A 27,520-nucleotide genomic window follows, 5' to 3' on the forward strand; every position below is an offset into this window, starting at 1 on the left:
ACCCAATGGGCTCGATAGCCGCACACATACTGTAGCAGCCCACATTGTGAATTTGAATAATATAGCCTACACACCCCTCACTCACAGATGTTATTATGGATACATGTTGTTATTCAGTCAGAGTAAAGCTGACACTTGCAAATCCAGCTGAATCTGTCCACTGTATCCATACATGCAGGCTAGGTTCCTCTCCAAAAATTGGACAGTCTGTTCTCTGTGCAGGCTACACAACACACCCCAGAAAGTGGCCATACTTTGAACAAATCGACATATTTAAATGTCAGCATTAAATATATAATGAGACTCACAACCAGCTACTTTAATGCACTGTGGTGTTCTAAAAGATTACTGTAGGCCTGCATGGACATGCATATGGACTTGGCCCATTCAAACACCACATGGTCATCCACTTCAGAAGAGAATGCAGGCAGAAAGCGGGCAGATGTACACGCAGTCTAGGTTCCTTAAATCTCCTTAAACAGGAGAAAATCAAAGTACTGCACCCCAGGTAGGCTACAGTGTGCTCCCTGCATAGAGACTTGAGGTAAAGTCACAGTAGCACATCCAATTGCTGCCTCAAACTGTTTGAAATATAGGAACTATAGGGTGCAGACTAGTGTCATGATGCTCAGAAAACTCCATTTCTCAAAACTCGTCCTTTTAGGTTCAAATATGAATGGAAATACAAGAATACTGAGGAGTATTTCTCTGCATGTTGATTTTGCTGGAACTCAACACTTGGCTATGGGATGGTACAAAAAGCTGATCTTTTGCTCTTTTTGAGAACCAGGCAGATGCTTGGAGGAAGATGATAAGGTGTAAAGAGGAGCTGGCAGTAAAATAGGGCTTTCTGTTAGTGTGCTAGGACAGATATTGCTCAATAATAAATCCCTGCTTTATCAAAGTTTTTCCATCTATCCTCTGTTATTATGTCGATGCAGTTGGGAGGGAAAAAAACACAACTTTTCACCAGTGCTTTGAGAAAATTTATGGTCACATCTGGAAGAAAATCAAACACGATATCTAAACACAACCCAAATAAAAATACATATTATTAAATTCAAAATATAAAATACATAAAGTTGAAGTACAAAGATTGCAGTATTTTTTATGTTATATTGCATAGTGAAACCTTTGTAAAGTTGAATAGAGAAAACACAGTAAATAACCTTCAAGCTGCAATTATGGTTCAGAGTTGTTGTTTTCTACTTTCTAGTCTACATTTACATTTTAGAAAGAAGAAACAATTATGATCTATGTGAGTAATGTTACTAATAATCTCCTACTGTCCACATACACCTACACGATAAATGTGCACTGTCATGAAATAAGGTTTACAAAAATAGTCAGTAGCAATAATCTTCTCTCTTCTCCAAGTCATCAGTGCAAATTAAGATGGATGAAACAGTTAAGACTATAAAAGAATTCCATCTTAAAGGCTAATGAGCAAAAAAACAATTAATTAATAATGAAAAGAGTGTCTTCTCAGTGTATTACCCAAAAAATAAATATTCACACTCTCACTTTTAATTTATGCCCGGCTCTATCATGTTGCCGAGCAGCACTTTCACTTTGGGTCAAAACACACAAATCTAAATCTGCAATGGCAGCACCCAGTCCATCATGAGACAAAGACAGAGACAAAAGCTCCATTCAGATCGGCACTGTCCATTAAGAGGGCATTTCCACCCAGAAGAGGTCACACATTCCTCCATCTTACAGCTAATGGCTGGCACTGAATGACGGCAGAGCCCACTTCAGGCTTCTTTCTGCTTATTGGTTGTATAATGAGGGCGATGGTTGAAGACTGTCCTGGATGAGACTGTGAAGCATAATAAATGATTCTGTCTTATATCACTGCTTCACATCACATGAGATCATGTGAAAGTGGCTGCGTGAGGACATCAGTGCTTTATCGTGCAGTGAGAGGTTACTCTGCATCCCATTACATGAAGTATTCTGGAAAGAAAGGCAATTTGCAATCAAGTGAAAACTTGATAACACTGATAAACAGCATGCGTTGCTGGTTTAGATGTTGCATCAAAAGCCTATCAGTCAGTGTGTTCATAAGGTTCAATCTGACATTTGATGACAACCAAAGCAGAGTGTTGAGACGTGATTTCATGCAGTACATTCATTTTGGCTACCTTCATTTGTAATTGCATCCAAGGGCAGCTAGGACAGCTGAGTCACAGAGATATCCGTTTTCCTCAAAAGACAGAACTATGGCAATCTTTCAGAAACCCAGAAGGTCATTTAACAACCCTTGTTCTTAAGGTATTTCCAGAATCCTTAAGGAGTCCTCCACCCAAGTGCTTCAAATATATTTAGTCATACTATTATACTGCATATGACTTTAACACACTTAACTTGTCCCAAACTGCTTCTTTATCTAAACAAAGATGGACATATATCTGGACATATTAACAAAATAAAAACGCTTTATTATCAGGTTGGCTCATTTATCAGCGTTAACATTATATTTATGTGGTGGAGATGCGTCACTTTTGCCAACCATTTTCGCCAACCACCTTTGTGCATCAGATTTTTTTCCCCCAGAAGAGTCTTTGATGGCCATGGAAAAACCTTCAAAACAGCAGTAAGTGATGTTAAATGACCTTCTAGGTTTTTTAAAGATTGCCGTGTATTTATATTTAAGAAAAACAGATATTAAGCTCTGTGACTCAAATGTTAAGCAAATACATTAGAGAAAAACAAGGCCAAAAGGACAGTTAGTTAAATCATGATCAACATTGTTTTTTTAATTTATATTCAGCACTGTCAAAGGGCAGAGTTCACTTTTGTCAGTCATTCAGATTTACTCTTGTGAAGAATCTGATCCAACAGTTTCTGCAATAAGAAAACAAAATATACAGATTACTAAAATATTATGACAGAATGATGGCTATAGATCACCAGTCTAGTCCTCATAAACGCCATGTGGCTTTGTTTGCAATGCAGGCAAAAAACACACAAACACATACATTCTCTTCCAGTTTCAGATGGGAATCAAACAGTCCTGTACAGTTCAGGTTTCCAGCTCCTCTTTCAGGACCTGCTGGATCTCATGCATGGACCCTCTTCCCTGTCTTATCTGCCACAGCAGCAGTGTGGGTGGAGCAGCTGTGTGTAGGCACCCACGCTGTCTGCAGCTCGGCTGAATGGTGGCACTGCACTGTAGCTCTCTCTGCCACTGAAGGGCCTTTTGTTTCACCAGGAACACAGGCCTCATACACTCAGCACAATGAGACCGTTCAGTTTCTCACCATAATGAGAGAAAGGGTGTGGGGTGCAGTGTGAACGAGAATGACTAAAACTTCGTTAGCGAATCAAACTCTGTTCTGTAAAGGCAGATGGTTATTGACCATACAATAAAAAACAACTCAGAAGACCTGCTTTACATGTTGCAGATGCCTCTGGAGTGTCTTTTTTTCAGGTTTTCTAATCAATGCAAGAAAGTAGTAAAAGTTAGGCAGCAGAGACCTCTGGTGGAATAATAAAATAATTGTTCTGAAAGCAGAGATGCTCAAGAAATCCTTCAACAGCTTAGATATTCAATGTAATGTAGTGACTCCCTTTGGAAATAAACAGATCTGACACTAAAAAATGTTTTCAATTGTCTATGACAATTTACCAAAAGTAATACTACTGCAACCCTACAAATATTATTATCAGATCCTGATCCAGATATTTAATTTTAAAAAACAAACCTCAACATAAGAAAATCCAGAAATACACGGTGCACTCCATCCACCCCCTTATTTTCAGTGAACTATAATTGAGTTGGTAGTTGGTAATTTGAAGCCATTATTTCCAAAAAATGCTGCATTATTACTATAGCCCTTTAGTGTTGTCCATTACTGCAAAATGGTTCACCCTTTGCAAGGTTTAATTGAGCTTGTAGGAGAAAGGTGTGTTATTACTTGCTCAATTGCGTGTGGGCCATATATACAGTTAATGTTCTGTTCAGTGTCTCAGGCAAGTAGTTGTTAACACTGTGGCGAGATGTTTTAAGCTCATTTGCTTTATTCCATTTTTTCAGGTTGATTCAGTGCATCATTTCTGCAAACACATTCATAATAACTTCGGGGAGATTAAATTGGGCAGATCTGGAGCTGAAATATTAAGAGATGGCCACTGGAATATAAGAATCAGCCTGTTTGCACTAATGTAAGCTTGCTTCAGCTCTTTACTGAAACTATTTGATGTTAGCATAATGAAATATTAAAACCCAACACTCCAAGCTTTTCAAGGCACCATTCCATAAAATGGAAATATTTTAGATGTCTTTTGACATATTTGGAAACTTTGGGATCTTCCCAAGAATTTTAAATAAAATTATGTGGGTTTGAATGACATTTGACTGCAGGTTAGTGAGGTTTATTGGGTTTATATTATCTGTGTTTTGACAAAATATAAAAGGACTACCTTTTTGAAGAGTTCAACTCGCTGTCTGTTGCTCAAACACACCTCCATCTTCTTCTTTTCCTCTTTTTGCTTCTTCACCGCTGCAAGGGTACTGTAACAAAATTATCATTTTGTGTCTTTTATCACACATATTGTTGGTAGGGTCATATACGGTTGATTTTTAAATAAAATTGTACCAAAAAATATGTATCTATTATCCAAAAACAATATTTGTCAACCCAAAATTAAGTCACCTATAATCACCTTTAATAGCTAAATTTAAGTATATTTTCTATGCTTTCTGAAAAAAACATAATTAGAGAAAAAGTCTTGGCAGAGAAACAAGCGCAGCATATTTTGTATAGAGATGCCACTGATACAGGCTCTGCCTTAATATGCAAAAGCAAAACAAGAGATAAGGATGAATCTGCATCTGACAGGGTGCCAAGGCAGAGATTGAGATGGAACTCACCGCTTAGATTTGAGCTGCATCTCTTTCCCAGTAATGGCTCTATCTCTGGATTTGAAAAGGTTATCTGGAAACACGAGCATGTACGCACACATTCACACACAGGCAAACGCACACATACACAATGCCGATTGAGTTGAAGTCTCAAAAGCATGGCAGTAAATCACAAGAGACTGGAAGCCTCACGATCATATATAAATCTCCAGAAAGAGCAGACAAGATGATCTTGAATAAAGAATTCCCCTTTCTCTACCAGCTTCTCAAGACATTTTATGTAATATACAGTACTTTTGCATCACCATCATGTAAGAACTTTGAGTCACCATAAACATTATTATATATGTTCGTCAGATGATGAACACTCAGATAAAATAGTGTGATTTTTAAACTTGCTGTACTAGTCTTAATCTGTCACTTTCCCAGCTCTCATTGACCCACTGGTGTATGTTTCTCTTACAGCCAGTAGAGGGCAGAAAAAGCTACAAAATCACTGTCACAAATCTTTAAATTCTTTATTGTTTACTGTGAAGCCTGGCACTCCAAATGGAAATCCCATTAGACAGAACACTGCACCCAGAGCCTAATGACATTTGAAGGTCACAGAATTTCACTGAAATCCAATGCTGGCAATCATTCTGAATATTGCATGTTCAATGGAGGGTATATATATGTGGAGTTTGGGTCCAAGTATGTATGCAATAAAGGCATTTGTTTCATCTTACTTCAAGTGCTTTTTATTTATTGTATTTTGTCACAGCTTAGCCAGGTGTGCTAGTTCTCTCCTTTATGTTTTTTTCTTTACAGTTGGTCTAAATAGTTTAGATGATATCAGACTGAAAATATCCTTTTATTTTTTTTTTTACAGTTAAGATATTTGCCTGCTATGTGATCCATCCTGAATATAATGTATTATTTTCTTTATGTTATTCATTTCACTTCTCTATGCAATTTCTGTAACTTAATTTATGTACTTGGGAAGGAAATTTAATTCAGCATCATTTTTTGCTATATCTATTAAAATTCTTACATCCTGACAGTGATAGCTCAGCCCAGCCAATCATTTCATTTTCATACCTGCCTGTCTATTTACCTACTTCCCTGCCTACCTGCATACACTCTGCTCGTGCACTATTTGTCCAAGAAAATGTGTTTTGGGGGAGTGACTTTGGAGGGAGGCGGTGTTTTTTTTTTCGATTGGATACAGTTTATGGTTGGATACTTTCAAAATCTAGCTATCTCTAGCTAGTTTCTTCAATCTTGCCTTTGATCATAATACAGAATTTTGATAAGTTTGCCTTTCATTGAGTAGTTGTGGTAGATTGCCCTGTCTATAACTACTGCTAACTCGGAATTTTGAGTTTCAGTGGAGAATTTTTTGTGGATTTAGCACGCCCTTAAGCAGAAAAATAAACATGAATATATTGTAGAATTGAGCACCAGCATATTAAATATAAAAATATGGATATGAGCCTTGAAAAACAACACATATTGGCTGACGATTACCACCCTTGCTCTTTGTTCTGTGTCTGTATGTGTGTGATTGGTCATGTGGCAAACAGCCACTGCAGCTGAAATGGAACAATGAAGCAGAGAGGTGAGGGTGGCTGTTGGCACAGTACCGCTTAGAGCGGTGGATCGGGCCCTGTGGGCTCTCATCTGAGCAGCATCCGACTGTGGGTCTACTGAATCCGCCAGCTCCCTCCTCTCCTGTGCCCTTCGCTCAAGCTCTTGCAATCTGCCCTGGGAACGACTGATGAAGTCTGGTCTGGACCTCTGCAGTGCTTCCTGCCAAAACCAGAAACATATTGCTCTTCATGACAAAACATTAAGAGCATTTCAGCATTTCCTCACCTGCTACTGTGGCAGGTCACTGGATTATTTTGTCTGCCACTTCTAAAATCTATGTAGAACACTTCAGAATTGTAAACACTGAGTCAGTGGTACCTGACAGTAGATTTTACCTGCCACAGCCAACATTTACCCTGTATTTTGCAGGTGGCAGGTGCTAATTTCATTCCCTGACCCATTTCCACCTCTACCCACCCCAGAATATAGCCCTTAGGCATCCCATGGAAAACTCCAAAGCCAGTATAAATGTGTCATCCCCGCTGACATTGTAGTGTAGTTCAGTGGTTGCCAGCCTGGGGGTCAAAATCCCCGAAGGGAGCTATAGGGTAACTTCGGCATTTTCAGCCTGGATCCCATTTTCCCATTTTTTTGTGTCTGTGATTAACTGGGACAACATTTTTTGAAATTGGCACTGCAGTCAGCAGCAGCAGAACAGGGCTGCAATGTAATCCTTCCCATCAAAGTACGTCCACTAAAATGCTTGTTTTTGGCACTGAAATTCAAGAAAGGGACATTACTATTTGGTTATACTAGTTGCACCACACGAACACATGCTACAAAGTAAAGGGTCACATAAATGTTAACTTGTGTATCTATTCCCAACCATGATAGTTTCATTAGCTAAAAAATACCCCTGAACTCACCTGTAGAGAAATAGTTTCAGGTGACCTTTCAGGGTCAAGACTCATTGGAACAAATGTAGCATGAGGCTGGTTGTGGTGCTGGACTGGGCTTTGATCTGGATGTGGCTTCATACATTTCCCCTCATCTCTCACTACCAAGGCAGAGAAAATCAAATTGATTGCATCCCACTTACACGTGGCTTGGCTTCTCATGCCTGAGCATGATACACAGTTGCTCAATAGCCCTCTGGGACTGCTATGAGATATTACTTCTTTGTATGAATAAAATAGGCACAGTATGTAAGAATCAATGAATTTCACTGTATCTGTATTGATTCAATCAAAGAGGTAACTCTGAAAACAAAGTGTTGAGCTTGCAACATTTTCAGTTAATTGTAACAAAGATCAATGTTTTATAAGGTGAGAAATTATGATTACATATGAGGAAGACAGAAGCAATAATACCAGTATTTCCCTGGGGTGATGCAGTGGAGTGCTTCTCAGAATTGCCATTTGTTGTTTTTTTCTTGCTAAGTTGTCTTTGGAGTTTGATATTTGCTATGATCGCAGCTGCGTTGAGGGCTAGCACTTCTTCTGGAGACTGATGTGAGTGGGGATCTGAAACACAAGAGGACTTTTATGCGGCTGAGGAGTAAGTAAAGAAGTGTCTGATATTGAGCCACCTTTAGGCTGCCGTGCACCACAGGCAGATTTAAACACAATTTCATTAAGTCCTGCCTCATTTGGAGGTTGACTGTATCAAACATTGAATTTAAATTATGTTGCCTCAGCCCTCTGTAATTAATTGATGACACTGTTAATGAATGTGATTAAAGAATAATTAATCATTTCACGCAGAGAAAAGACATCATGAATAAAGAAACACACTTGCTCAGCAGAAAACTCCCTCCTCACATTACTAATTCACCTGAATATTCAGAATTCCTGAACAATAGCTTGAGCTGTCTCTTTCAGCCATTTTATATAATCAAACTGTATTCTTGTTACTTTTGAGGATATAGTACTAACTTACATCCATTAACAACTGTACTCTTGAGACTTGACTGCCTAAACACTTGACCTCAGGCTTAAAGCAAAAAAGTCCCAATTTTTTAAATCCTGGAGCAATTAAAGATAACAACACCAGGCCTTGTATGGCCCCACATTATTTTGCTAAAGCATTGAACAATGTTGCATCTTGATGTGCAGTTTATTTATGAAGACTTTATATATCTTGAACGACTTTAAAAAAGACTTGTACTTGCCCCACAATACTCATTCCGTAAAGGAGAACAGTTTGGCTTTTTTTTCCTTCTCTTTTTCTTGCCAAGAGTTAGATGAGAAGATCAATTCAACTCTTTTATTTTACATTAAATATAAAGCTATAGACAAGAAATTGTTAGCTTAGACTAGCGTAGAGACTGGAAGTACAAGGAAAACAGCCAGCTCTGTCCAAAGATAAAAAAAATCCACGCCCCAGCACATCTACAACATGTGGAGGCTCTAGGGAGTTTCTGTGCCCAACCAAGAAAAATATATAAAACCACATAATCCCCAATGAAACCATAAATGGTCATGTTTTCATTTTGGATGTTTGTACGCGCTAATCAAACGACATTTAATGTGAGCTGTAGAGGTACTGGGAGGCTGATTTTATGTATCTTTTAATCTTTAGACAGGGCCAGGCTAGCTGTTTCCCCATGTCCACACAAATCTAATAGTGGCATTGCAGGGATCTCCCAAATACTTTATTTTCACCATGTTTAGCAGCTTGTGATTTCGCCTCTGTGCTATCATTGAAAAGGGGAACTAGAATAGATTATACATGCAAAGAGATGTGTGGGGAAATGAACGAAGGTGAAAATGAGAAATCATCTCATTAGTAGGTGCTGATGGGCCTCTGCAACTAGGCGATGCTATTTGACAGCGGCACAGATATCTGGCATGGCATATAATCTAATTATACCCATCAATAAGACATCAAAGGTGAAAGACCTGAGTGTTCAGCCCCAGACCCCTGAAGTGTGTAATAACTTTGAGCTAGAACACACAAATGGCACAATGTTGTATATTTAGACATTGCCATCCTTTCAAAATGGAGATCAGAGACAAAGTGAGCCTGTGTGCTGACAAGAAGACTGTCAGAGTGGGATAGAGAAACCTACCCGGGGCCTTGATCAGAGTTAGACAGGAAGACGCTCTCCTCACAGCATTCTCTGGCGGCAGTCTTTCTTTCCCGCCTCCGTTCGGCATAAGGGTGTCTGCCACTTGCTGACCTGCTTTTTTCACTGCTGGTCGAGGGCTGATGAAACTACTGTTGGAGTTCACAGGGTTGATATTGGTCTCTTGTGGAAGCCCAAAGCTCAATTTCCTGGCAGATGGTTGTGTCACATTCTCCTTGCTTTGCTCAGTGTGTCCAAACACATTGCCATAGCAGCTCAGCGGTCTGTGCGGCCTGTCCGATCTCTGTCCAACAGCCTTTGGAGAAACCTCTGAGGGAGTGGGTGCTACTGTAGGGGAGGTGCTCACAAAAAGTGTCATTGTGGACCTGTGTAGTGTTCCACTGTTTCTCTCTGGATCTGGAATGGATGTATTTGGTGCTACAGCAGAGTTTGACCTCTTTGTGGATTCCAGATGGTGATATGAAGATGCTGCATTGTGTTGTGAATGGTTTCCCTGACTCCACATGCTGTTTTCCTTGTACACTCCCTCTGTGTAGCTGTGTCTGTACTCTGGGTGCCTCGTCTCAGATCCGACCCTGGCTGGACTGTAGCTCTCCCTGTGCTCTGTCACTTTGATGATGGTAGCCTTTCTTCTGTGGACCACTGTGTCCAAAGCATGGCTAGCTGGTGGGGTTCCCGCCCTTTTTGTGCTGAGGACAGGGCTGGACACCATGCTTTGTTCTGTCACTTTGACTATCATGGCTTTCCTCTGCACTGTGACCTGAGTGGAGTTTGGGTCCATGGACTGGTGGGATAGTTGCGTAGAAGCGACTTTGCTGGACTGGGAAGAGTGGTTGCAGGTGTGGGAGCCAGGTAAACTGGCCGATCTGCTCACTTTCTTGGAGGAGATGGTGATGGAGGAGAAGCCGGCTTTGTGCTGAGGAATGATTGTAGTCACAGCAGAGCTTGTCTGTATGTGTGAGGGCTGTGAACTACTGTTTGTTCTACATAGCGGGGCTGTTGCCCTTATAGGCTGAACATTGCTTGTCCTATACAAAGGAGAATACGACTTGTGTGTCTCTGTGCTGTTTGTCCCTTGCAGTAGAGTGTGTGGTTTGCAGGGATCAGCAAAAGTATGCTTGAGGGGCTCTGTGCTGGCTGTTTTCATCAGAGGGGGCTTCCTGTTGGGGACTAAGCTGGTCTCTGTGGGGAGCTCATTGGTCTGACTGCCTCCAGGGAAAGCTGACACCCTGTTGGTAATCCAGCCTCTCCTTAGAGCTTGCCAGCCTACTGGTCTGTCCCCTTCGTTTGCAGGAAAGCTTAGTTTTTCTGGCACCTACAGCATGTGGATAAAAGAGATTCTATGTGATAAATATCCTTAATTATGCATGGAAACCCTATCCCACCCTCCTGTTGTTGCTAATGTCTCTTGCTAAATGTTCAGTCATTAACCAACACAATAAAATAAATGTTGTACATTCATCCTACCAATTTGAGCTTCCGTTTTGAAGTGACAAATACAGAAAATAGAGCAAAACCTCATTTAATATGGCATGATATACTGACAAAATGACATCTCTCTAATACTACATTTCCACAGCGAGTCAGATGTCTTGTCTTTCTTCAGGGCTTTGCTGTTTGTCTTTAGTCAGATGACTCTTCCCATGCTTGACACAGTGAATGCCCCAATAGCAATGGAACCAGCAGGCAAAGCCAGCAAACAGCGTGACTTATCCCTCACAGAATCACAATGAGACTCTATCCTCGATAGAAATTGAGAGGCCAAAAGCAAAGATTCTGGTCCTTGGCTAGAGGATTCCTATGGTGTTTATAGAGAATGGAGAAATGCCGATATGTCCCTGTTGCCAGCAGGTTTATGATGTGACATACCTTCTTGATACCTCATTTATCAATGTTATATAAGTAGTACGAGATTAGGCCATTTGTTATGTTTCAGAAATTTCAAAAAGCTCTGACCATGCTTTTTGCACAACACCTTATGGCTGTCAACAAAATCATGAAAGACATAAAATATATACCAGCTAAACTGTGTATAAGGCAACAATTAGTCATTATTTGTCAGCAGTATAAAATGTCTACTTTTGCATTTCTTTGTGCAAGTGCTGCACCAGTCAACACACATACACTGACATACTTGATAATATTGGTCCATAAAGCCTGTCGCCTTTGTGTTGGCCATAAGTCTTTTTTCATTTCAGAAACTGTTCTGCATTTCAATAAGGCACTGTTTGTAGAAGCTTTGACCTGCCATATTGTCTCTGGTTTGTTAAGCCACTCTTTCAAGTTCGAGCATCTTTTATTTTATGTTCTACAATGTGAAAACTTTTTCATATTTGACCGCTTGGACTCATAATTGAGTGTCATTTCCCTCAGCTTTTGAAGGGATGGCTTGCAGCGTAAGTGATTATTTATTGGCATTTCTTCATGTAAATGAGACTGTCTCAGCACTTACTGTAAATGAGGAGTCAGAATGTGTAGGAGTCTAGGTGTCCAGGAGGCAAGCAAAAATGAAACAAATGAAGTACAAATGAAAACTACAGACATTTACATTTTTCTTTGTAGAAGTGAATTTAGACCTTTCAACACAGTGTTGATAAATCAGCCCTTTGGTATATCCAATATTGTGAGTGTCTTACTAAGCTAACACTGAAACACTAAATCCATCATGGTTAGAAATTGGAGACAGGGGCCTAAGCACTGGAAAGCAGAATGTAACACTAGCATTAGAAGAATTAATGTCAACTCAGTATTCAGACATACAATGCACTGCCCAACATACACAGATATCCACCATAATATTCTACAATTGTTTTACCGAGTTCAATGTAAAAAAGAAAAAAGAAAAGGCATAAAAAATCATACCAGAAGTGTTATCAGTTACCTTTTTAATAATTAGAGAGCCTTGATCTGGTGTCTGCCACGTCTTCACACCCAAAGCGCTCGGACCAGCATAACTTCTGTCAACCTCTCCATCTATGTATCAAGGCAAAACAAATTATTCTCAGTTACATTCCTCACACGATCTCTTGCTCTGTCCTTTTCTCTTTTACACACACACACACACACACACACACACACGACAGACAATCATCTGACTGTGTGACAATGTTGACACTATCAATAATGGAAGTTGGCATAGTAAAGTGAATCTAGCACCACCCCAGAGCCACTTTTCTGCTTCCTCAGGAGACGCAGCAACTTGACTGGTCTGCCTCTCAGCCCTGACTGATACTCTATTGCCACCCTGAATGCCTGCCTGGCTGCACTTCCACCTGCTGCTGTTACCATGGCGACTGGCTCTCACTTTGGGATAACCCTTGAATGCGGAGGATAATGTGTGGTGTTTTTCATTCTAAGGGAGAAAACAAGAGACAAGCTGAAAATCGCACCACTTTGCAAATGTGATTAAGCTGAAAAACAAAAGAAAAGTGTCTTAGAAGTGTCATAAAGGACTCTAGTCTTTCTGACACATTGTTCCACATGCTGTCGTCCCTATATGTCTCATTTTTCTCTATAAAATGCCACATGCCAACTTGTGCCCCCCCCCCACCCCCCGAAAGAGCTTTTCTTATTAGCTCTACAGGCTGAGCTCAAATAACCATTTTTTTCTGAATCAACAGCTGACTTTAATATCCCAGGGAAAAATAAAGAAGGAAGGCCATATGGCAAATACCCTGTGAAGTCTACACCCTCCCAATTTATTCCTCATCCTTATGAGTTTATCTAAAAAGTAAGTGTGAGCCGTGTGAAAATTGACCAGCCTGTCTAAACATGAAGTCCCTTGGAGTACAAGATCCAATTTTATTATCATTTGCTCATTAACATCAGGCCATTTTAAGTTTGTTAAATGTGACTTTTATGGAGGGAGAGGGCACTAAGAGACTGCAATGAGACCTCAAGTCTGATTAAAACTTCTGCAAGGGTTGTCGGCAACAACCAGACAGAGAGGAAAAAAAGGGTGAGAAATAGGAGGGATAATTTGCTAGCTGGAGTGTAACCAAGCCATTTGTTGTTGGAATAATTGCTGTTGAAATTTCTGATAGTTTCATTTAGTTTCAGATGCAGAATTGTGGATTTAAATGTTCTGACAGCTGAGTAAAAGCAACTAGCATCAAAACAAGACATATTTGGATGCGGCCCTGCATAGAGATTTTTGTTTCTTGTTTATCATCTTTCTTCATCTCATTGTTGGGAGTTCAGCCGTGGCCAATTTGTCTACGTGCACCTGCACAGTATTGTTATTCACTGTGAAGTAACTAAAAATATGAATATTTATGGTCCATTTGATTGACTTGCAAGATATTTATAGTGATCGAAGAGCATCACTGGAAATATTGTATGCAAAGCCACAAGTTGTATTTTCTTCAGTTATTCTTTCATACATGATGGTTCCTCATGTTTCATCATGCTTTTACAGTATATCACTCATGAGGATTGGTAGAAGGAAAACATACCTATATTTTATACCATATGGATGTGGTAAATGATAATTGATAAAAGTCTAACATGAGTATAATTTTCATTATGTCAACACAGCCTGTGCATGTAGATTTTAACTAACAGCACTTAAAAACACCTGCATTTTCTATCAAAGTTCCTTGCTGCCATGGATGGATTGCTTTGATTTCTGAAAGCAGCCTGAGCCCTGCAAAGATAATCTATGTATAAACAACGACAAGGTTGGAAGATCAAGCCCCAGATCAAACCCAGAGAGTGTGGGGATGCCATGTTGAAAGATTAACAGGGCTCTTTCTCTAATCAGTCTGCATCTTTCCTTATCTTTCTGCCTCTCACTCCCCATTCCAACCCCCCCAGTCCCACCCCACCATCTCTTTTCGTCACCTTTTCAAACCTAATAGTGCTGATTTCCTTTTCCTGACTTTGTTTTGGGGGGTGTTGTTTTAAGGGATCCATCCAGACAGTCAGTTTGGAGCGTGTTAAAGCAGACAGGGGCAACACTGCTGCAAGGAGCTGATTAGAGGCAGGTATAGTGTGTGGCAAGTCAGCCCTGAAATAAGCTCTTGTTCTCCCTTTGGCTAACCCGGCCCCTGCAGTTACTTTGTGGCCATATTTGTTCTAGCACTGATCAGGCATTAAACATCAATTGAAATGGAACCTTTGTGCATTTTGGGAAATGTTTCAGTGGTGCAAGAGAATTACTTCATAGTTTTAAATTTGGTTTTATGTTTTGCTTTAAAGTATGACTCTTCCATAATGATCACACTCACATGCTCACAAGTTATGAGGGTATTTGCTTTTTACTATACTGAAAACCCAGCTGTTATACAAGAGATTGCAAACTGATTCAGCAAATTGCATGTCAGTATGTAACTTTTTATATACAGTCTACAGTACATACCCTGGTTGCTATTGGCTGTTGCTCTATTCTTCTGAAATGTTGGAGTGATGGACTGTTTCAGTTTCACCTGTGAAAGAAAGGCCCATTATAAGATGTTACCAAAAAAGTACATTTTCATCAGTATTACCTGGCCTATAAAAGTAGATTTTTGTTTGGTAGGTCTGGGCATCTGATACATTTAAAACAATAGTTTGACCTTTGTGAAAAACACTTACACACTAAACACACTTACTACGAGTTAGATGAGAAGATCAATATCACTCTCATGTTTGTATGGTAAATATGAAGCTACTGCTACCGTCAGCAGTTTAGTTTTTCACAAAGACTGAAAATGGGATAAAGCTAGCCTGCCTCTGTCCAAAGGTAAGAAAAAAACATACCAACACCTCTAAAGCTCTCTAATTAACATGTTATATCTTGTTTGTTTAAACCCTTATTAAAAAAATGGATAAATAACAAATCTAGGTTAGCTATTTCCTTTTGTTTCCAGTCTTTGTCCTAAACTAAGATAAGCTCAACGGCAACTCCATATTTACCATACAGCCGTGAGAGGGGTCTAAGTGGTCGATCTCCTTATCCAACTCATGGTAAAGAGTGTATTTCCCCCAAATTTCAAACTCTTCCTTTAAGCATAATCATCTCTCAGAACTAGGGCTCATAAAAATCAGTTAAACCAACTTTGGATTTAAGTTAATGTTGTGAAAACTTCACATAATATTCTTTCCCCGTTGAATGGTCAGACAAGGGAAGGGACGTGCTTTATACATCAGTTCAGTCAAATCTCTGGTACAGTATGGCAACTTATTGATTTTGAAGTCATATTATCAGTTCACTAGGTAATACTCACATTGAATTTTCTCTGTACATTGACTTTCATCCTCTCAGAGCACAAAACTCAATCTCTGCTGCCACAGCTCCAAATGAGTCGTAAACCTTTTGAGAATGCATGGAGTTGCTGCAGAGTAAGCTGTTTTCAAAGGACGCCAGAGCTCTGCCTTCTCCCTGGGTAACTGAGACTTGACTACAAATGGCTCTCTGTGGCAGAGTGTGTTTTAGTCTGCCTTGCCTGGCATTACGCACCATCACCTCCATTACACAGCACTTTACCTTCAGACTCGCAGAGCTTACACTGTCTCACTAGCATACAAGCATCACAATCACACAGTCGAAGAGGATGTCGGTGCCAAATCCAGGGTAAATCAGTCCAGTGTCTTTACAAAGGCCTGTTTTAAAAGGTTGATACCCTAAAGAACAGACACAAAAGCTGCTCTACTAGGTATAACTGAAGGGAGAATCATCAATGCTCCAAAATCTATCTCTGTAAGAGTAAGGAGGCCTGAAGCTAACTGAAAATGTACTGGGTTACTTACATTTAGAAGGCAAAGGGCATAACTGGCTGTATCTCTCGAAGTTCTTGAAATTGTTCTAAGCATAAAACTCCTGCTCGTTTAGAAAGCTTTCTGAATATATGTTTAAGGCTTTGTTAGGTCTTATGTGTTTTACCTGGCCAGCAGAGTGGTCCAAAAACTGGTTTTGGTGGCAAGAATCAGCCACAATCACTTTTCTTTGGATAGGCAGCCACCCAATTTTGACTGGAGCAAGAGAACACAGTTGAACGTGCTCCTTCCTTGGGGCCTGCATGATATGAGCCCTCTCCCAGCTTCCTCTGCACTCTGGAGGAGAAACAAACCCAGTTTGGATGGAGTCCTGGCTACCCAGCGAACTCTCACACAAGCTGGGACTCCCACATGAGGACGAACCCCTGCTGAAGGAAGGGATCCCGGGCTGTCTCCAGGCACGTCCGGTTGGCTTGTCAAGAGCAGGCATAGATGTTGTCCGATCACTGAAAGCTGGAACCTGATGAACTGGGGCTCTGAGCACGTTGCTCTGCATCCTCTGCAGGTGCTCTAGCCAGCTGTCCAGCTGGCCTCCTTCAATGGCACTCTGGGGCCGACGTGCATGTGGGGGGCGAGAGACACGGGGCAAAACCTCCCCGTCTGATATTAAGCTCTCCCAGTAGGACTCATCTCCCGATCTCCTCCAGGCCGGAGCTCTTCGTAGGTGGGCAGCTGGCCTGCGGAGAGTCATGCCTCTGGAGCTCAGGTAACCACTCACAGCTCTCGAGTTTCAGCCCACGATAAAAGCCTTTTATAGTGAAGGTATTGATGAGAATCCCCTGGCTTAATTGGACTTCTTACCATGAGGCATGCCAGAAGTGCACGTCAGGGAATTAGTAGCTACAACAATACTCGAGGTCATCTTTGTTATCAATCTGTGAGAAGGATTAAGAATGAAAAATAAGTACACATTATTGTAGATTGTAAGACTTACTTCAATTTCCTGCTTTTATTACACCACTCCACAGTGCTGCTGATACTATTACTTACCAGATACTGACAAACCATCCTTTTTCACTTGCTTCCGAATCTCCTCAGTCCTTGCTGCTTAGGAAGTAAACACTCTCTGTCTTGATATAAACTAGGTGCTAGTGGGTACTGTCTCCAGTCAGGCATGTAGTAATGTGAGGGATGCTTTTGTGAACAAAAGAGTTACTGAGCACAAGGGCTGAACATCCAGTACAGAGAGAGGGATATGGAAAGAGACAGAAGGGTGGGCGGGCTCAAAGAAAAAACAAACACTTGTTGATGCAATGCTTGACGTAACAAGATCACTATTTAAACAAAGAACATCATTAACATTTAGTATCTTAATGATCAAGCCGTCTAATCTTGGGTTTATGCAAGTCACCACGCAATGTTTGAAAAAAGGCCTTACAAATGATAGAGCATCGCTAATGAGCAGATTATCCATGTTAGTCCATGAGTCACTTACTGCTTCAGAAATCTTCTTTGTTGAATTCCCCCTGTTTCTGGTCTTCCCTGTGATCTCGTGGTTGGTGGCTGATGGTGAGGCATTGCTATCCTCAAGCCTCTATCCAAGCCATGTGACTTTTGCAAGACTGTCTTTAAAAATGGGCCAGTGTCCTCTTGGATAAGTAACTGTGACCCACATGATGTCCCACAATGCATAAGTGAAAAGTATTTACAAGACAGACAACATGCCTCTAGCTGGAGGCAAGATTCTGCTTCGGATTTTATTTAGAGATAGTTATACACAGATCTGCACAGATACAATTCTTCTTCACAAAAAAGTTGTCAGTTGCTTTGATGTTTAATGAATTTCAGTGTTTCTCAGTGGATTAACAGTCCCCAGATGTCTTTCAAAGCTACTTCACTGCCACTCGGTGCAATAACATTTCCCAAATGTCTTTCAAAGACAGAGTTAAAACAGATATCTTAAATATCAATTGCTGTGACCTGCTTTAAGACACCTTATCAAGCTGAGAAGCTACATGCAGAAGGAATATTCAATGATGTAAAGCAATTTGCATCTTTTTGTCTGATCTGCTTGGGAGATAACATCAAAACAAATCAAAAAATCAAGGTTTAAAAGAGGTAGCTTCTTGTGTATGACAGTAAGTTTAAAAGCGGTGGTGCCCTCTGCTGGCAACACTCCAACATGACATGTGGAAGAAGTAAGAGCGACGCAGGGCAGAAGGTCATAAATTGTAGAGACTCAAAAAAATAAAAAATAAAAAATAAAAAAGGTTGGAGAGAATTCCCTAAAAAATGGGATGCAACCACAGTGTGCAATATTTGTGCAAAGAAAGATGAATAATGATGAGTGGATTCAAATGCGTGCCCCAGGTGCATCCCTTCTGATTCTTTTATTTAGCACCTGCAGCTCTGAGGAACAAATCTTAGTTAAACACATCACTGCTTTGAATAACAGGCTCCTATTGCTTCATCATGAAGCACAAAGACGGAAGGAAATACTGCAATAATGTTAATTTTGTGATTATCTTTTTACAATTATACTGTAAAAAGTTTTTGTTAGGCTTAAAATCTTAATTATATGTGTAATTATTGTCGTCTTAACTATTTTTGTTATTTCAAGCTGAGAAAAGCAGAAAAATTCTAATTTAGCTTATTTTATTATGTATTTTAATCCCATTGTCTATTGAATCTGTGGTCTTTGTTTTGGAAACCTGTGCTTTGTTTTTTGCAAGTATTATAAAGCCTAGTAAGGCATTATAAAACCAAACCAAGCCATGAGTGTTTCCTTTCATTTTTTTAAATTCACAATAGCCAACCGTTTTTATCAAGCTTACCAATAAAAGCGATAGATATGAAAAACTACAACATAAGAGCATATCTTGCCTATAAAAGATGTTTTCAAGTATTGGTGTATGTGATGACCAGCCAAATGTTTTATAGTGCACCTATCGTTTTATTTATCACCAGTTAAATCTTTATAAGAATATGCTGATGCAGACAAATCAGTCATATAAGACTTGTCATCAGTCATGTAGCACTTTCCACATCAGTATAAACAGCAGTGGAGGTTTAGCAGGGTGCCTACCGTATGAACGCCTACAGGGTGAAAAAGTTGTGTTCCCTTCCTCCCTCTTGCGGAGCGTCCTGTCAATGGTGGAAAATGGCTACTCGGAGTAGCTCCCCAAAGCTCAGAGAAAACTGAAAAAAAGTCCACATTAATAACAAGAAGTCACATCTGGACTTTTTCTAACAGGCTAAACGACAACTCGGGGAAGCCTCGACACTGAGAATGTCTCGCTGGGTGCCCACTAAAAAGGAAAAGTATGGTGTTGGTACGTAAGAAAACTTGCACGCTCCATCGTTAGCTCGTCCTAGCTCTCCGCTCAGATTGCACAAGTTTGGGAAAGATTGTGATTAGAAAGCGACCGGCTGTATTGTTTCTTATGTGGCTGTGTACGGGACTTTGGCGGCCAAACTGTAGGAATGCAAATTTTGTGTGTCGGGTATTTGCCTCCTAGTTTGCATTAAACGTAAAACAATGAATGTCTATCTCTATTGTGAGGAAGGGGACTGTGTGAGGATTGGGAATTGTTAGAGGCGCGCCTAGTTATAGCGCTGTTTCCTGTGTTATGGGGCCTCCGCTACAAACTAACTAGCTAGTATCGGTCTACGCATGATTTGAAACTGTTTGGTGGCTGTTTGTGTTTATTGCTCCGTCCTGTACAGATGGGAAGCCTTTTGTTGTTGGTTATTTATTGTCACTTCCTCAAATGCTTTGAAACCAGGCGTCCTGGCCTGAGAACACTGTCCCGTTCCACTTTCTCCTTTAGGGGATTATTTAACAACACTAAACCTATAGGCTTACCACCACAAGAGATATCTGTAACTTGTGTTACTGAAGTTATATTGAAGTAATATTGGATTATATATTACTTCAATATAACAACATGCTGTGCCACTGTAGAACTGACTTTATATATTTATGACACGTTTTATTCACCTATCTTACTTTCAGCTTTTTCTTTGTATGAATGTGTTAATAGGTACTTTTCTTCATGTACTGATAAACCATTTAACTTGAAGGACATATATATATATATAACACACACACTTATTAAATCACTGAGTTTTGTTTATATGCATTTTGGCGCAGGGACTAAGAGGTATTTTAGTACTTTTGGAATTAGATGTCATTTTTTGAATACATTTCCATAACTGTTCACACAGCAAATAATACACGTTTGTAATTAGGGGTGTCTTTTTTATTTCTCTTATAGTGTCACTTGACTTTGATTGATTGATGGATTTTATATTAAAAAAAAAACTGTAAACAACCTATTAAACCACCATAATGAAGGCAAGATAGCCAGAAACATTTAAAGCATGGTATATTGGAGAGGAGTTGTACGATGTGTCTTATTTTGATGGACTTTTAATGGGTAGTGTGAAATGTGAGAGATGAATAGTCATGGTTAAACATGCTGTCTGCGCTATACTTGAATGCCTGAAATAATAGTGTAATGGAACTAATCCTGATTTTTCTGGGGATCCTCTGGAACATCGTGGTCCTGCTCAGTCAGCAATGTAGCAAATTACACATTTTCCTGAAGAATCTGGTTTCACGACTATGGTTGTAATTTTAAAATGCAAAAATGTACGCCACCACCTGCATACTGAGTCCCTTTTAGCTGCGTCCATTAGTAGGGCTGAGGGCTTGCAGCTGTAAGAGGGATGCTGAAGATGATTGACAGATGAGTTCAGCAGGTTACGTCAAAGGTTTGACTGACATCTCAGACTGCAGCTTCCAAATGAGCTCTGTTATTCCAGTCCAGTCCACGCTATATGCGCCTCTTGAGGACATATGGTTAGATTTGATTTATATTTGTCTGCTCTGTGAAAAGTAGACTATTCCGATGCTAACAGTTTTCCTGAGTATATTCTCAAATATTCCTGTGATCTTGAAGGTGGAGGCTCTTCAAAAATCTTGGATGAATGCAAGAGTGGATGAGTCATTAGTAGAAAGAGAGGCAGCTGCCACATCACTGCTGCAGAGCATTGGTGGGGTGCACAGCCATTGCACTTTTAATACTTAATGTGTTGACCAAGAAGCACTAATGAGCGCTCAGTGAGACCTCTTATGCTGGCAGTATTCTCACTGTGGACCTATTTCTGTCTCCACAAAAACTTTTGTCACACCATTCCCTACCATGGCTTTATTAGTGTATGTAGGAAAACCATCTCATTTAGTCTTTTCACAGCAGTATTAATAATAAATGCAACTGTCTTCTTACATAGAGCATAGCAGTGATAATAAAGGGCTTTGTTGTCATACCAGCAGATTCACATTACAGTATTTGGATGATAAAGCTTTGCACAGCTAACTCAACACTATAACCAATATTGGAAATGAAACCATATTAGATTGTGTCACAGAAATAACTGATAAAAAAACACAAATCTGAAAAATTAATGGTTTTGGTTGTCTCTTCTTTTTCTTTTTGCCATGTTGTGTAGTTCTCTGCTGGGTGTGATGCTCGAGCTTATTAGTTTCAGCAAGATCAGATGAGCTCTTCAGTGACTGGTTTTAATTAAAGCTGGGTAATAGGTTAGTTTTATATCAAAGTTGAAGAAATTGTCTATGATTTTATCGCTGCATCATGATGGATGTAACTATAAATTATTTTCATTATCAATAAACCATTCAATTATTTATCAGATAAATCGGTTAATTGTTTGTCTACAAATTGTCAGAAAACAGTGATAAAGGCATAGACATTTTAATTTACACTGATGCAAAACAGAGAAAATACTCACACTGGGGAAGCTGGTGCCAGTGAACACTTATTAAAATTGTTGTTGATTAATTTTCCATCAGTCAACTACTTGAAATATTGACTAATCGTTTCAGTCATTATGTAACTGACATGTGGTTTCATGGTCTTAGAGGCTATATTAGGCCTATATTAATACCATAGTTGTTTGGCACATTATTTAAGCTCTATTACCTAGGTGAAATGAACACTGAATGCAGGGCTCCAGACAAACTTTTTGCATTGGTTGCACTGGTGAGCCTACATTTTTCATTTAGGTGCACCGCCACAAAATTAAGGTACACCCAAATTTTTCACAGTACCTTTAGCGCCAAAATGGTAAATTCTGACCTTCTGTCATTTCCCATGCACATTGATAGTTATGTAAATGACTGTAAACAGGAATGCCTACAGGTAAATGTTTGTCTTTATTTGAATCACTGTACATACCAAAAATGGCTAAAACTTTATTATTGTAAAGCAGAACTTAAAAAGTCCTGATGTTTAAAGTGTTTGACAAACTAAAAAGATTGGTCGGCTTGGTAGCATCGCATTTCCTCCAAGCTAGTCTCTCTGTGAAATGACTCGTTTCACTATCAGCATATGATCCATTTGGTCGATATCATTTAGAAAGTTCAGAAGAGCCGCACAATAATTATGTTACCCCCATTCAAGTTAGAGGAGGGCTCACCGGCAGAAGTGAGTGTAAAGGATCTGAATAATTCACATCACTAGTATACAGAGACCAAATGGCGTTGTAAAACTTGTTCCATTGAACAAGATTTGTTTTGTGATAAAAACAAGCGGATACCTGAAGCCAATGCGGAAGTGCCTTAAACCTGCATTCTTTCAAAATGGCCTGCAGGAAGCGACTCCGCTGTGCATTGGAGTCAATGACAAAATGACTCTATTTCTCACTTGATATATTACCTCAGTGAACACTTTACTAATGAGTTTATGGTCTCAATCACAGGTTTTGAGTAGGGCTTGGCGGTATATCGCTATAAAGTATATACCGATATAATTTCAAAAGAGATATAAAATTAGACAATACCGATATAGTTTGATGTTGAGTTAATTTGTGTTTCGTAAAGTCCTGCTAGTGTTTGCTCCTCTCTCTCCCTCACCTACAGCTCCGCCTCTCCCTGTGCATCTGCACGCAGCCGTCTGCTCACAAAGTCTCTAACAAGATGGAGGGACTGCTGAAGACCTGCCTTGTAAAAAGACAACAGTGCAGTCAGTGTTTCCCACATATACACGGGCCCCCTAGGTATATTTGGTGACACATTGTAGCATTTTTCAGAGAAACGCAGTCATTACGTTTCAAGTCGTGACATGGTTGATATTTTAGAAGCACGGACCAGGTAAAGCGACAGTGAACACAATAGTGCAGATATAATTTGTTAGCTACCACGTTGGTTTTGTTCTGAAAGGCTAACATGCGGCGTAGCTGCTGCTGTGAAAGGAATCGTGGGAGGAAAAGTTCAGAAGACAAGTTCTGTTTTTTTTCACCGACTTTATATAACGTAGCCAACTACTGATGTAGAAAGTTATATTTATTTATATATATATATATATATATATATATATATATATATATATATATATATATATATACCGGAGTTTTTCCCAACATTACCTGGATAAGAATTTTTGGTCCATATCGCCCAGCCCTAGTTTCAAGTCTTCTTCAATTTAGGATGATGTTCATTTTGTAAATTATGGTTGCATTTAAAATAAAATAGATGATATAACAGATTATGCTTTAGAGTGAGGACATCTTGTGATTGAAAACTTGCTACCACAACCACAGTCAGTCATTCAGAATACATTCAAATCCTAAAAATGTCTTGTTGAGCATTCAGTTTGAATAGAAGACACTCTAAAGTGTAATTTGTACTTCTGTGTCAAATCGACGGCGTAGTCTCTGCATAGCCCCCTACCCTACGCCATAGCCTGATGTGCACCTACTCAAAAATGTAACTACACGTCGAGTCGACGCGGACCGTAAGCTCTGTGATTGGTCGGCTGGGTAGCCTCGCAATGCCTCCGAGCCGACAGGAAGTGCCCGTGCTTTGAAGTAACTTTTACTAGTGGTCAAAACAGCGGCTTTAACACGGTGGATCAATATATTTGACCGTCACTACCTGAGCAAAATGACTTGTTTCACTATCAGAATGTGACCCACTCAGTCGATAACATTTGAAAAGTCTACAACAGCCGCACATATACAATTTTACCCCCATTCACGTTAGCGGAGCGCTAAACTGGAAGTTAGCATGTCAGCAACGTGGACACTGTAGTGCTACTGCTGACTAGTGTCTGGCGGTGTAATTGCAGATTGACGGACACACGGACGCACAAGTATAAATGCCTGGCCTGCGTAGCCTACAGCGTGGCTACGCACGTAGACCATACGCAGGAGCATAAATCAAGCTTAAGGAGTCAGCTGTTAATTTTTTTGTTTTGAGACTGTTTTTGGTGAGCCAATATTAACATCCAATTAATAGCACAGTTAATGTGAATTAAGGATGCACTTTACTCACCAAGCTAGCGCCACCCTCTTGTTCGAATATGGTCACTTGTGGTTCCAACAAACCAAAATGGCAACGGCCAAAATGATAAACTTAACGTTTTAAATCGAGAGTCCACAAACCACTGAGTGACGACATGGTGGTTATGTCCACTTCTTTCATACAGTCTATGGTGACAACATTTACATTTATTAGTTTGGCTGACGTTTTTATCCAAAGCGACTTACAATTGCTATACATGTCAGAGGTCGCACGCCTCTGGAGCAACCAGGGGTTAAGTGTCTTACTCAGGGACACAATGGTGGATGGGTAACAGTGGGGAATTGAACCCGGGTCTCTCACACCAAAGGCATGTGTCTTATCCGAATGCATCTGGAACATCCCACCCCTCTTATCCCACCAGCGGCAACAAACGTTATTGCTTTTTACATTGTTTCAAAGGATAACTATTACCCTGAGGCATTAGCTGAACTTCCCCCTCCAAACAATGTCTTCACTTCCACTGGCATGTTCAGAATGCTGCCTGTCAGCCCGGATTTAACTCTGATCTGCTGATCTGGTGAATTGACAGAATTAGCATTAGCATTCATGAGGCATAAAGAATTATTGACCATTTTCAAATGAAAGTTGAGGTTGTGGGTTTAGGGCATGACTTCATTCTTTGACCCATCTTCATATCATAAAAGAGGACTAAGGCAATCCATTCGTCAAAGTACTGTTAAAATCATATCTCTCTTGACCTTGAGCTAATTTCATTACACAGTTCTTTTCTTGTCAAATGCCAACCAGCCCGGCATAAATCAAAAGGGATCAGGAGTTTTGAAGCCTAGTTATTCTTGTGGCATCTCAAAAGTGATTTAACAGGACCTTGGGGAAATGTTTTGAAGCATCTCGGTTCTGTGATGAATTAACCAGAAATACTTTTTGATGCTAATTTCAAGTGTGTTCTCATTAATTCTGTTTCATCAGGATATTGCTGTTCCTTAAGAGAGACTTCAGAGGGTTGTGGTTCTAGAAAGCAAACCAGGGAACACTAAGCAACATGACTATTTACTGGATCTACACATCACTGTTAAGACTCAAGCACAAATTACCCTTTGAGAGCATGTGCTGTCATGAGAAATGTTTTCCACCTCTCAGCACTTCTCCATTTGTAATTAAGCTTTAAGTAATCTAACATAATACCAGTTTAGAACATACAAAATGCTATCATTGTTAAAAATACATTTGGACGTTTACTTTTTTCCTTTCTTTCAGTTGCAGGTTTGGGCAGTTAGGAAATGCTGCTTCCTGCAGGCCAGATCACAGACTGGCAGCTTATGTAAGACGACAATTAGACACACATATATACAACCTGAGCTCTAAACGTTAGCTCTGGTGTTGCTATGATTCACATTGGTATGTGGCAGACTACAGGCCAAAAGGACTGACAACCCTAGACGGCTCTCGTTTGGAACAGGTTAGCGGTGAGTGACACATTGGGAGCAGAAAATAGAGACGCAGTCACTCCATCTCTTGACTGAGGCCGTAAGTAATTTGTGAAGCCCCCGCCCTGCACCCAAGAAAACCATGTCCCACCCACGTGCAGTAAGCTAACAAATATGTTTGCAATTAAAACACAGTCTCGGTTACTACATAAATTCTAACCATGTGTTTTAAGCTCCCTGCCTTGTATTTTAACCGTCTCTTATAGCCTGGGCTGAAGCAATTTTGTGTAAAATATGGGAGAGTGAAATTTGAATCATTCCCTTTTATCAGTTTACTTGTTGGTTTTATATGCAAGGAGCTAATTTCATTACATTTCATTCAGAAAATGCCTTGTCACATCTGTTTGAGGCACAATAAACATTAACTGGGTGAAAGTGTGACTCTTGTCATTGTTGCACTCCTTGCCAGATATCACCGCTATTAAATCTGCCATAACAAAGTGTTCAACAATATTAAGTACACAGTTTTAGAACAAGGCGCCTGATTTCTCTCTGCCTATGTTTAAACTTTGACCTAGAAAAAAGGCTGAGCTGACAAAATCGGAGACAGACTGCTTTTACTAGAGTAAAATCAAGCAGCTGATTAATAGGAAGGAGCCAGGAGTAGGAAGGCGATGCTGTGAAGGCAAGCAGAACAGGAGTGATTTTTTTTTTTTGTTTGTTTTTTTCTTGTCATGAGGGTAACAAAACAATTTTGTCTTTGTTTGGTCTGTGTTAGAGCCAGGTGGTGTTTATGATCAGCCTGGCACCTTTGCTCATAATTAAAACTACAAACAGAAATTGCTTGTGTTTAACAGCCCAGGGAGATGATCAAATTAAGGATGCAAAGAGCAACAGTGTAATGTTTTGGGGTTTTTTTGTCTTGCACATCCTTTCTTCCTAGGGGTGGTGACCAATATGTGTTTGTGGTTAGGTTTGGTAACAGGTGTTTTTATTAAGTGCTGACTATGAGAAATGTGTAACTCTCTTGAGCTATCACTTGGAGCCTGAATACTAAACTAAAGCTATAGTTTCCAATTTTATGAGTTTGGATTGTTTGTTTTTGTCGGCACGCAGAATGATAAATACACCATCCACCTGGGAACTCATCCTGATCGAGTTTTTAATACAACTCTGCTGCACTTACTGAGCTACCCTGCAGATCTGTAAGCCAATTGTCAGTCAACTCTGCATGAACATCTGTAAAACTTGATTTGTGACTTAGTTTATATGCACTGTCACAGCTGCCAGAACCTTATGATTCATACCTAGTTTGAAATTGAAAAAGTCCCCCTATGGGTTAATATTGGTATTTGATATAAATTGAGTATTCTAAGCTTTTTACACAAACATATTTTAGAGACTCTTCATTGTCCCTGCATTCATTAGACACTGTCTCTTAGTCAAAACTTTGGCCATCACCCTCCTCTTCTCTCTTTGGAGGTCAGTATGACTTTGCTATTATTCATTCTGAAAGGGAATTA

The 27,520-nt window shown here is 39.9% G+C and overlaps 2 protein-coding genes across 5 annotated transcripts in view; one reads left to right on the plus strand and one right to left on the minus strand.

The window, feature by feature from the left end:
* Window positions 1–975: 975 nt before the first annotated feature.
* cunh10orf90 (chromosome unknown C10orf90 homolog) lies at window positions 976–19,295 on the minus strand. Of its 3 annotated transcripts, XM_038736686.1 has the most exons (12): window positions 17,277–19,295; window positions 16,393–17,161; window positions 14,890–14,956; window positions 12,412–12,503; window positions 11,983–12,012; window positions 9,513–10,845; window positions 7,813–7,965; window positions 7,369–7,499; window positions 6,496–6,661; window positions 4,880–4,943; window positions 4,429–4,519; window positions 976–2,850 (listed from the first exon to the last, which is right to left on the minus strand). In XM_038736686.1, exons 2-12 carry the CDS (start codon window positions 16,975–16,977, stop codon window positions 2,809–2,811), a joined length of 2,754 nt encoding a protein of 917 aa, XP_038592614.1. In that variant the 5' UTR covers window positions 16,978–17,161; window positions 17,277–19,295; the 3' UTR covers window positions 976–2,808. The 3 variants fall into 3 exon arrangements, 1 of the variants encoding a protein (XP_038592614.1); XR_005447121.1 differs by lacking the exon at window positions 976–2,850 and having other exon boundaries at window positions 4,442–4,519; window positions 4,880–6,661; XR_005447122.1 differs by lacking the exons at window positions 976–2,850; window positions 11,983–12,012 and having other exon boundaries at window positions 4,442–4,519; window positions 4,880–6,661.
* A 75-nt stretch (window positions 19,296–19,370) lies between these two features.
* The window catches only part of dock1 (dedicator of cytokinesis 1), a 182,295-nt gene continuing 174,145 nt past the window's right edge, over window positions 19,371–27,520 (plus strand). For both annotated transcript variants that reach the window (XM_038736684.1, XM_038736685.1), the window contains exon 1: window positions 19,371–19,558. In XM_038736684.1, the coding sequence (XP_038592612.1) occupies window positions 19,516–19,558 (43 nt within the window). In that variant the 5' untranslated portion in view covers window positions 19,371–19,515. The remainder of the gene's footprint in view (window positions 19,559–27,520) is intronic.

This window comes from Micropterus salmoides, unplaced genomic scaffold (assembly GCF_014851395.1).
Source record: "Micropterus salmoides isolate LMB-PRFRI ecotype aquatic unplaced genomic scaffold, ASM1485139v1 Ms_hic_scaffold_21, whole genome shotgun sequence".
Taxonomy (NCBI): Eukaryota; Metazoa; Chordata; class Actinopteri; order Centrarchiformes; family Centrarchidae; genus Micropterus; species Micropterus salmoides.

What these genes read in the sequence shown, in the direction of transcription:
- cunh10orf90 (XM_038736686.1), bottom strand. Translation starts at nt 16,977, where the DNA reads ATGACTCTCCGCAGGCCAGCTGCCCACCTACGAAGAGCTCCGGCCTGG. An exon ending in ATTCTGACTCCTCATTTACA is followed by an intron (nt 10,846 to 11,982) that starts GTAAGTGCTGAG and finishes CACATGCTGTAG; the next exon opens with GTGCCAGAAAAACTAAGCTT. An exon ending in ATGCAGCTCAAATCTAAGCG is followed by an intron (nt 4,520 to 4,879) that starts GTGAGTTCCATC and finishes ATTTTGTTACAG; the next exon opens with TACCCTTGCAGCGGTGAAGA.